Source organism: Plasmodium falciparum, assembly GCF_000002765.6.
Source record: "Plasmodium falciparum 3D7 genome assembly, chromosome: 12".
Lineage (NCBI taxonomy): Eukaryota > Apicomplexa > Aconoidasida > Haemosporida > Plasmodiidae > Plasmodium > Plasmodium falciparum.
This window is the reverse complement of record NC_037284.1, coordinates 490444-502500: the sequence shown is the minus strand read 5'-3', so window position 1 is coordinate 502500 and position 12057 is coordinate 490444. Positions and strand designations below refer to the sequence as shown.

At 19.9% G+C, this 12057-nt stretch overlaps 3 protein-coding genes across 3 annotated transcripts; 2 read left to right on the top strand and 1 right to left on the bottom strand.

Moving 5' to 3' along the window:
- Nucleotides 1-271: 271 nt before the first annotated feature.
- Nucleotides 272-3977, top strand: PF3D7_1211300 (DNA helicase MCM8, putative; the record flags this gene model as incomplete). Its single annotated transcript, XM_001350485.2, has 4 exons — nt 272-317; nt 407-3624; nt 3736-3811; nt 3910-3977. 4 exons carry the CDS (start codon nt 272-274, stop codon nt 3975-3977), a joined length of 3408 nt encoding a protein of 1135 aa, XP_001350521.2.
- A 1135-nt stretch (nt 3978-5112) lies between these two features.
- Nucleotides 5113-10608, top strand: PF3D7_1211200 (conserved Plasmodium protein, unknown function; the record flags this gene model as incomplete). The annotated part of the gene is made up of 1 exon (XM_001350484.1): nt 5113-10608. One exon carries the CDS (start codon nt 5113-5115, stop codon nt 10606-10608), a length of 5496 nt encoding a protein of 1831 aa, XP_001350520.1.
- A 335-nt stretch (nt 10609-10943) lies between these two features.
- PF3D7_1211100 (HSP20-like chaperone, putative) lies at nt 10944-11639 on the bottom strand (the record flags this gene model as incomplete). Its single annotated transcript, XM_001350483.1, has 1 exon — nt 10944-11639. One exon carries the CDS (start codon nt 11637-11639, stop codon nt 10944-10946), a length of 696 nt encoding a protein of 231 aa, XP_001350519.1.
- Nucleotides 11640-12057: the final 418 nt, after the last annotated feature.

Genomic DNA, 12057 nt, shown 5'->3' with positions numbered 1-12057 from the left:
ACAAACAAACAAACAAACAAACAAACAAACAAACAAACAAACAAACAAACAAACAAACAAACAAACAAACAAACAAACAAACAAACAAACAAACAAACAAACAAACAAACAAACAAACAAACAAACAAACAAACAAACAAACAAACAAACAAACAAACAAACAAACAAACAAACAAACAAACAAACAAACAAACAAACAAACAAAATAACAAAGAGTGAAAAAGAAAAGAATTTCAAAAGTTATTTGTCCTTAATAAAAAAAAAAATTTTAATGGATTTAATTATAGAACTTTATTTTAATAAATCCGAATTGAATGGTATTAAATGTGTATTATGTAGTATATATTATATATTTTTTATTTATTTTATTTTTATTTTTATTTTTATTTTAATTTTTTTTCCTTAGATGATGTGAAGACACTGATATTAAATTGGGTTTCGTTTTTTAAAACAAACTGGAAGGATTTGTTTAATATAGATAAAGAGGTAATATTAAAATTAGAATTTTTTTTGGATAATAAAAAAATAATAAGTAAGAATGCGCCTCCAAACAATGAAGTATACTTACATGAACTTAAGAAGAATCCAGAAGTAGTTTTAAAATTTATGAAAGTGTCTCTTCATCTTTTATTATTTCGATTCTTATGTCTAGATAAAGAAACGGGCGATATAACCATACCTGGTGATGATAAAAATGAAGAAGGAAATAAAAATGGGAAAGGAAATAAAAATGGAAAGGGAAATAAATATGGAAAAGGAAATAAATATGGAAAAGGAAATAAATATGGAAAAGGAAATAAAAATGAAAAAAACAATAAAAATAATAATGATAATAATATTGAGGAGAACGATAATTATAATGATAAAGAAAAGATTACGAAAAAAAAAAATATAAATCATAATAACAGTAATAGGAACAATAATAATAATATATATTGTAGTAATAAATACCAAATGGATTTATTTTCTTCAAAAGATGAAATAGATAAATTTGGAAATGAGGATTTTTTAATAACTAAATTAAAATACGATAGATATAAAGAATCGGAAATTTTTAGAAACTTTTTTTTTACAAATAAAGTAACGATATATTTATATAATTGGAATAAAGTAGATAAATTTGAAAGTTTAAAGAGTGAAAAAGTAAATCAATTAATATGCTTAAGAGGTAGTGTATTAAGAGTATCACCTATTCAATTATTGATTACTAATCTTAATTTTGTTTGTGATAAATGTAAATGTATTATTAAAGTTGAATTTATGGATGGTAAATTTGAACCTCCAAAAAAATGCATGACTAATAATTGTGATGGAAAACAATTTTTACCAATTAGAGAATCAGCTAAATCTTTAGAATATCAAAAAATTATATTAAAGGAAAATAGGAAAATTGTGAATAATATATATGAAACAAATGATACGAATATTAAAAATTTAACAGTTACATTAGAAGCATCTAAATTTTTTGTCAATTCTTGTATACCTGGTAATTATGTAGAAGCTTTAGGTATACTTAAAGTTATATCCTTTAATAATAGTCATTTAATTAATGGGAAGAATTCGCTTTTTAATATGTATATTGATTGTTTATCCATTTTTCCTTTGTCTTCTAAAAAATATTTAAATAACAACTATTTTAATGTTGATAAAATAAAGGAAATTAAAAATAAAATACACACCTCTTTCTTATGGGAATCTTATATAGATAAAGTTGACAAAAGGATGCTAATTTACAAACGAAATAACAATAATTATTTAAAGAATAAATTAATAGAAAGTGTACATGTGGAAGATGATAATGAACATGCTGATAAAAAAAAAAAAAATACATATCTTTTTAAAGATAAACAAGATGGTAGCCATCACAATATATTAAATAGTAATAAAAATAATAATAAAATCAATTGTGAGGAAAATGAAAAAGGCACAATTCATAAAAAAAATTGTAATCAACAGACAAACGAACAATTAAATAATAATACAGATATACCACCTTATAAAAATAATGAAAGAAATTTTGTGGGGCCATACAAATATAACAATGATCAAAATGAAGATATATCAGAATTAAAGAGTGGTGATATATTCTTTGAAGATAAGTATAAATCTTTTGAGAATGATATATTTCGTGATAATGTTATAAACATGTATGGTGATTATATAAATGAAGAAAATGATTTTAATAGGAATGTTCATTATATTAATAGTAGTGATGAAGAGAATGAAAATTATCATGAGAAAAATAGAGATAATAATAGTCTTCATTTAAATAAAGAAATAGATAGTAAGGTTTTAGAATTTATTCACGATATGGAAAAAGTAGGATATAATAAATTTTATTTATTAATATCTTCCTTTTGTCCACGTATAATAATGAATAGTTACATTAAAGCTGGATTGTTATTAAGTTTATTAGGTGGTAAAACAATATATGATGATAACAATCAAATAAAAAGAAGAGGCAATATACATAATTTATTAATTGGAGATCCAGGATTAGGAAAAAGTAGGATATTACAATATATTAGTAACATTATGGAAAAGAGTTTATTTATATGTAGTACATCAACTACTATAAATGGATTGACAGCATGTGCTGTTAAGGATACAACGAATAATGAATATTCCTTAGAAGGTGGGGCTTTAGTATTATCAGATAAGGGTGTATGTTGTATAGATGAGTTAGATAAAATTTCATTAAACGATCAACAATCTTTTTTAGAATGTATGGAAAATCAATCTATTAATATAACTAAAGCTGGAATTGTATGTAATTTAAAAACTAGATGTACTATTATAGCAGCATCCAATCCAAAAGAAGGTAAATATAATTATAAAAAAAGCATATTTGATAATATTAAAATCCCATTCCCATTATTAAGTAGATTTGATTTAGTTTTTCTTTTAGCTGATAACATATCAGAGGAAAAAGATTATCACATATCCAACTATTTAATTAATCCAAATAAAAACAAAAATGATTTATCAGAAGATGATCATACACAACATACTGATTTTCAAAGCGATGATAACAGTAAAGAAGGTTCTTATAATTTTTCGGAAAGTGATAAAGAGGAATATAGAAATAATAAAAAAAAAGAAAAACATGGAATAAAACGAAAAAGACATGATTATAGTCCCTACATTTTTTCAATAAAAGATGCTCTTCTTTATAAATGTAAACAAATAAATGAACAAAATTATTTACCATTAGAATTAATTGGAGTCTATATAAAATATTGTAGGAAATATATTTTCCCCAAATTATCTGAAGATGCCAAAAAATATATCCGTAAATTTTATTTACATCTTCGTAATTTAGCTAATACTCACAATGATATAAGTGTACCCATAACAATTAGACAACTCGAATCATTAATTAGATTATGTCAAGCAAGAGCACGAGCAGATTTATCACACATGGTAACTCTAAAACATGCAAAAGAAGTAGTAGAAATATATCAGAAAACAATATTTTATCCTTTACACTTAAAAACATTGAACTTTAAAGAAAAACCTACTACAAAAAAAAATAAAGGAAAATCCCTCGCAGCATTATCGCACGTATTTAAGCAAAAAATAATAGAGCAAGCCAAACTAAAACACAACCAAATATATAACAAAGTAAAAATAAAAAATAAAAATAAAAATAATTATATGTATGTGTATATATATATATATATATATATATATATTTTTTTTTTTTTTTTTTTTTTTTTTTTTTTTATTTTTTAGGAATTACACAATTTAGCTAGATCAATTATCCTTTCAGCCGATTCAAACGTAACAGATGAGGCACTAATTCATTTTGGTAAGTCCAAAAAAAATAATTTTTTTCAAAATAAATATATTTATTTATGTATTCATGTACTTGTATATTAATATATATTATTTTTTTTCATTTCATAGTAAACAACGAAGGTTTTATTTTATACAAGGGAGGTTATTGGCAAGTAGACTCTTTTTATTTAAAATAGAAATATAAGAAAAAAGGAAAATTACAAAAAATAAAAATATATATATATATATATATATATATATATATATATATATTTCATTTTTTTATGTGCTATTAAACTTTTTATTTTTCATTATAATTAATATGTTGTATTTTTTTTCACTATATATATATATATATATATTTATGATTATACAATAGGTCAGTTTCAATTTGTTAATTTTTATAAAAAGAACAAAATATTTGTAAATATAAAATATACATTTTAACGATTTTGATTTTTAAATTTTACATTGTTTTTTTGTTTTTTTTTTTTAGTTATGTATATGTATATGTATATATTTAAAAAATAAAATTTTTTTTCATTACAATTTTATAAATATATATATATATATATATATATATATATATATATATTTATATATATGTATATATTATATATATGGTTTCCTTAATTTTGTTTTTTTTTTATTATTAATATTTATAATTTTTTTTATTGCCATATGAAAAAAACAAAATGCTATAAAAAATTAAATATGTAAATATTACATATATTATATATATATAATATATATTAATTAACATTTTTAATCTCCTTTATTATTCTTTAAACAAATGTATTATTTTGATGTTTTTTTATATGATTTTAAAAAAAATCATAGGAAAGAAATATACATTATAATATATATAAATATATATATATATAATATATGAAGAAAAATACATTTAAAGTGTTTATACAAGAATTATCTATAAACATATTTATTGGAAAGAAAAGTACCTATTCTTCCATATAAATATTATATTATATGTATTCATACTTTAAATATTTTGTTTTTTTTTATGAATTCTTTTTTTGTAATATATCTAATAAGATAAAAAAAAAAAAAAATAAAGTTAATATATAATAATAGTTTGTTATATATATATATATATATATATTTATTTATATGTATGATAAAAGAAATGGTCTAAATTTATATTTCCATTTGATTATAATTTGAAGAGGGTTGTTTTCCCTATTCTTAATTTTTAATTTTTAATTTTTTTTTTTTAATTTTTTTTTTTTAATTTTTTTTTTTTTTTTTTTTTTCCCCCAATATATTTATTTTATTAGATATAATAATATAAATTAGCTTATTATTTGTTAAAAGATGAAATGTTTTTATGAACATTGTACTGAGAATTTATTAGAATGCTCACTCGTCAAATTTAATAAAACTCGTCTTAATTGTGTTGAAAAGAATGTAGCATATGAAGAAAAATATTTAAATAAAAAAAAACACTTTGATAGTTTGTTAGATTTAAAATTCTGCACAATAAAAAGTAGAAATATATTTATCAAGACAAATAAATGTGAACAAAATTTTAGAGAGAAGGGGAAGTATAATTCCTTAAGTAATATTTCAAATGATTATTTAATAGATAGTAATAATATTAAAGATCATAATAAAAAAAACAAAAACAAAAAAAAGAACAAACAAACTCAACAAGTTATAAATAATAAGAATGATGTTTTATTAAAAAACGAAGTAGAATATTCTGCTTATTTTATATCAAGACAATGGAGCGAAGAATATATTGATGAAGATAATTTGGAATACTCAAAAAGAAATGACCATAAGAATATATCTCTTTTTAAAAGTTATGTAATTATAGGAAAACATACTCATAGAAATTCTATATGCTTATATGAAGAAATTATTGTTGAAATTTTAAATTATAATGTAGATGATGATGGTGTTTTTGTACAGATACATGTTAACAAAAATCAGAAGAAAATATTTTTATTATCAACCAAAGAATGTGTTATAATTTATTATAAAGATTTCGAAAAACAAAAGAAAAGATATGAAATGGAAAAATCGAAAAGGAAAGATAGTATTATATTGTTATTAACAGAAAACGAAAAAACAAAAAGAAAAAAAAAAAAATTTAAAATAAATCCAATTAAAGGATATCTTCTTTTACATAATAAAAATTTTTATGTATCTCCTAAAAGAAAAATAATTAAAGCAGAATGGTTTAATAAATCAAATAATATAATAGCCTTATTAACATATGAAAAATATTGTTTATATGAATCCTATAGCTCTAATTTTAGATCAGTCTTTAGATTAATTAATGTAAATAATAACCCTTTAGAAGAAGTCAAAATTATTTTACCAGATATCGATATACTTCAAAGCAAAATAAGTGGTAATGTTGATTTATTAAAAAAAAAGAATATATCGAATAAAAGGGAAGATATGTATAATAAAAGGGAAGATATAAATAATAAAAGGGAAGATATAAATAATAAAAGGGAAGATATAAATAATAAAAGGGAAGATATAAATAATAAAAGTGAAGACATGTATAATAAAAGCAAATATAAAGATGAACACCATAATATTGCACCCTCATCATTAGACAAGACAAATGACAAAAACAATGTTACAAATGTTTGTTTAAATAGTACTAAAAATTATGTAAGTTATGATAATACAAAAGAAAGCGAATATGTCGACAATTCTGATTATTATTCTAATGAAAACCCTAATTCTTTTTTATCCAAAAGGGAAGAAAACCATAAAATGGAAGGAGAAGGGGAGAGGAACAAAAAAAAAACGCAAAGTGATGATATATCAGAAAATAATAAAATAAATCAAAAGGATGAGCATAATAAATTGTGTAATAACAATTCTTCGATGATAAATAAAATGATGGATTCTTTAGAATCATATGATTGTAACTTAGATATGAAAGAAGAGAAAAAACAAAACAATTATTATGATTTTAAAAATAATTCTAGTGAATATGCTGAAACATCAAATTATTCTTCATCATATGATATATTTAAAGAAAAGAAAAAAAACAAAACAACAAAAAAACAAATAGAAATAAATGGAAATGTGAATGAAGGATTTGATTCAATTATAAATTATTATAATGATGATATAACAAATAATAATACCAAAGAAAATGATATTCTTCCTGATGATTTTGAAAATAATGAAAAACGATATTTATTAAAAAAAATGAAATATAAAAATTTAGTAGTAGATTTTTCATTCGGTACAATAAATGAACAAATATTATGGATAGAAACATGTTTATTTTTATTATATCAAAATGGAATTATTTTAGTTTATACACCTGTACTTACAAAAAGATGTTATATAAGCTATTATTTATTAAACGAAATTAATGAAATTAAAAATAAAAGCCATATGATAATAAAAGAACAATTAAATGATGAACAGAAAAATATTAAAAAGAATAAAGATAGTGGTGATAATAATAATATTAATATTTTTAATAATCAATATGTAGAAGATTTTTTAGAACATTTTCATTATTTTAAATATTGTACTGTAGAAAAATATAATAGTATGTATGTTTATGTAAATTTTTTTGACAACAAACAAAAAAACAAACAAAAAAACAACAAAATAAACAACAAAAGCATAATAAACGAATCTGTCATAATTCATAATGAAATAGATCATCTAAAAAATTCATCAAAAAATAATACATATCAATATGCTCCTTATATTATAAATTGTTTAAAAAATTCCCTCTATAGTAGTATAAATTTAATATATTATAATAATTTAGTTATTGTATGTGTTTGTGATAAATTTGGATATATTTCCTTTTTTCTATTAAATTATTTTTTAACACCTTTTCTCATATCATTAAATAAATTCAAAAAAGAAGAAAATAAACTATTTTCATTCTCCTTTGCTAAAACAAAAAAGAAAAAAGAACCTTTCTATTTTAATATTTTTAATATTAATCAAAATGTTACCTTACAAAAAATGACTTTACCAAATATGATGAATTTGGTTAATAAAGAAAAGTATGATGAGTACTATGACAAGTTAAAAAATAAACTTACTCTTAAAAATATAATAGATAAAGCTCGAAAACGAAATGGAATAGTTCAAAGTATGTATCAACGATTAACAATAAAAAACACCACGAAGAAGGAAAATAAAACAAATTGCATATCATCGGATAAAAGTAATGTCATATCATCGGATAAAGGTAATGTCATATCATCGGATAAAAGTAATGTCATATCATCAGATCAAACGAAAAAGGAAACAAACTATATAAAAAGTAGTTGCCACAATAGTGAAGTTGAGATATATAATAGTACCAGAGAAAATAATGTGAAAAATAATAAACTAGAAAAATTAAAACATCTTAAAGTAAAATTTGAGGATGATCATAAAAGAATAAATTTTAAAAATTATGAAGAAGAAAATATAAAAGGTCATAAAAATAAATATATAGAATTTTACAGGTTGGATGAAAATGAATCAAATGTGGAATGTACCAAATATCATACAAATAAAAAAGATGATGAAAAAAATTACAAAAAAAAAAGCACAAAAATACAGAAAGATATAAAAACGCAAGAAAACAAAAATGACATTACAAAAGAACTTGAAGAAGATATATATTTATCATGTTATGAAGATATAAATGATATGTATAATATAAATGATTATATATTTAATGATTTTAATATGGAATATCGTTTATTAAATATACTATTATTTGATTCATTTTATACAGGAATGAATAATGTAAAATCTATTGTTTTATCTAATAATAGTTTATTATGTTTTAATAATAATAAGGTTATAGTACTAAATTTAATATGGTTAAAATTCTTGAATGTTATTTTTTATTTATTATATGTAAAGAATTATTTATGTGCCAAACTTGTACATGAAATATGTAAGAGTGGATTATATATGAAGACATTTATATTTAAGTCGATAATAAATTTTTATGAATTTGATTATTATAATTATCTGTTATTAGATTTTACTAAACAATTATGTTATCATAATTTTGTAAAATTGTTTAAAGTAGATGAAAAGGTTTTATTACATTTTCAAAAGCAGATAAAAAAAAACGAAAACGATAAAAATTATAAAAATAGAAATAAATACATAAGTATAGACAACAACAACAACAACAATAATAATAATAATAATAATAATAATAATAATTGTAGTAACAATAGCTACCATAGTAATCATATTTATTATAATAATGCTGTATCAAATAATTATTCCATCTTTAATAAACCAAAGAATGAACTTTTTGATCTTTTTCAATCCGAAGTGTTATATAATGTACAATATATTTTATTCCCCATAATTGTTGAAAACGATTATAATATTTTATCTAATAATAAAAATGAAGTTTATTTTATTTTTAGTCATTATATAAATATAGAATGTCAAAGGAAATATGAATTATTTATGAAAAATTATATCAATTTCTTTACTTGTTCCATGAATAAAAATTTATATCTTGTATATGATTGTTTCAAATTAAATATTATTAAAAATAATCAAGAAATTAAAAAAAAACATATTAAAACAGATATACATTTAATAGAGAAAAAAAAATATAATCCATTCTGTTTACTATCAGAAAATATGAACCTAAGAAATTTTATTATTAATACTACTATAGTAAATGATGATACATTAGATATTTCTTTATATAAATTATTATTTTCTTTTTTTATGAATTTAGGCTCAGTTGATAGTACTATAGAATTAATTAAAAAAAATCTTATATACTTTAAAGGTAGGTGGAATATATCTGATATACTATTTTCTAAACATTTTCAAAACAACCAATATTTTTCAAAACATCATAATATAAACCATAAATCATTAAATAACAAACAATACATATTTGATAACAAATCTATTACATATTATGAACACTCATTTAATTCCGAATCAAATAAAAATTATACTCATAACAATAATGATGAATATAAACAAAATAAAAACCACAAATATATAAACAAACAACATGCTAAAGATAATACACACATACATAATGATTCTTTACCAAATTTTAATCACCAACAAATAATTGTAAGTGTATCAAACCATAATAAGAATATAATAAATCAATATGAATATCTATATAACAAAACAAATAGACTATATACACTTTCTTCTATAGAATTTATAAAATTCATATTTTTATTATTAGATAAAAATATTTCAACCAATAGTAATACATTATTTAAAAAAACATATAACAATCAAATAGATAATAATTTTATTTTAAATTATAATTTTCCAAAAAAAGATGATCAAATAAATCCAGATATTATCATAAATGATATCAAAACATTTATTATAAATAATGATATTAAAAAACATGAAAATTCAGATTGTATCATTTTAATTAAAAAATTAATCAAAATAAAAAATAATTATATAGATGTTAAAGATTACTATATAAAGAAATATAATGTTAATATAAATAAATCATCTAAACAAATTAATGAAATCCAATATTTAGAAAATATACTAAAAACATACTACTTTTTTCATAGTCTTAATACATATTATGAAAAGAAATTTAAAAAAATTAAAAATAAAATTATTCATCTTATCGCTTTAAAAATTATCAATTTTATTAAAACACATACAAGTATACAGACTGTAAGTAAAAACTTGGTAGATAAAAATTCGTCTCTTTTAAAAGATATGCAATTATGTTATGATAACCAACAGTTAATAAGAAAAAAATTTTACTTGATAAAGAAGAAGATAATAATGCATAACCTTTTAATTTCACAACAAGTAAGAAACACATGTATACCAGCAAAATAATATATTATTCAAAGGTATGGTATATCTTTCAATATCCTTTTTTTTGTACAAATTGTTATATATATGTATATATGTACATATTTATTTATTTTTATTTATTTTAATTGTTTTTTTTTTTTTTTTTTTATGTTACATATTAATTAAAAAAATATGTTGAAAAATAAAAACTCTCAATTTATATAAATTTCAATGTAATGTAGAAAATTAAGAAAAAATAAAATATAACATGTACATGTTATTTTGATATTCAATTTATATATATATATATATTTATTTATTTATTTATATTTATATGTTTATCCTTCACATCAATATAATTGAACACTACACACATATTATGATTGAATGTCGATAACCTTCTTTTGTGTTTTCAATTCATTAGCTAAAATTTTGACCAAAAGTTCTCCATTGTTCAATTTACATGATATATTTTGTCCTTCTGAAAATGCAGGAGGCATTTGAAAAATTTTACAAAAATAATATTCGTTAAGTCTTTCAATAATTTTTGTATGGTATTCATTACGTTTTTCTAATTCTTCAATATGTGGCTTGTACTTATTTCCGTAAACTTTCAATAATCCTTTTTCTAACTCAACTTTTAAATTCTCTTTAGACACCCCTGGTATATCCATCATTAAAACTGCAAAATCACAAGTAGAATAAATTTCTATTTTTGGATTATACGATATTCTACTTAACTCTTCTTGTGATGGCGTTATTTCAAAAATGTTATTTGTATTCGTTTTTAAAGGAATCGTTTCGTAGTAATATGTTGTATTAGGTCCTTCAAACGTTTTTATGTATTCATCTACATGAGGTATCTGAGAACTATTCACATATTTTGTCCAATTATACTTGTATTCATTATGGGTGCTACTCCTCATGTTAGATATAGGGTTACTATATGAATAAGTGCTAAACATATTTTTTTCAAATGGCGCAGATAATGTTGAAGACCTTTTCTCCCCTACTCCTTGTTCTTTGGACGATTCAATTATAATTTTTGGTTTTAATATATTTGTTGTAGACATTTCATAAAAAGAAAAAAATGGAAAAACAAAATTTATATTGAACTATATTTGAAATGAACTCTTTTAATATTAGAAAATACAAAAAAAAAAAATAAAAATAAAAATAAAAATAAAATATATATATATAATATAAATATAAATATAAATATAAATATACTTTGTTGAAATTGTTATTCATTCAAAATCCTTTTGGTTATAAATAAAACACTTTATATATATTATAAATATATTTCTATTTTTTTTTTTTTTTTTTTTTTTTTTTCAGATTTGTATAGTTAGCTATTAAATACATGTTTTTTTTTTTTTTTGGCTAGATATGTTTATGTTAACCATAAAAAAAAAAAAAAAAAAAAAAAATACATATATATATATATATATAAGTAGATTAATTCATATTAAATATAAAAATATTAGGAGT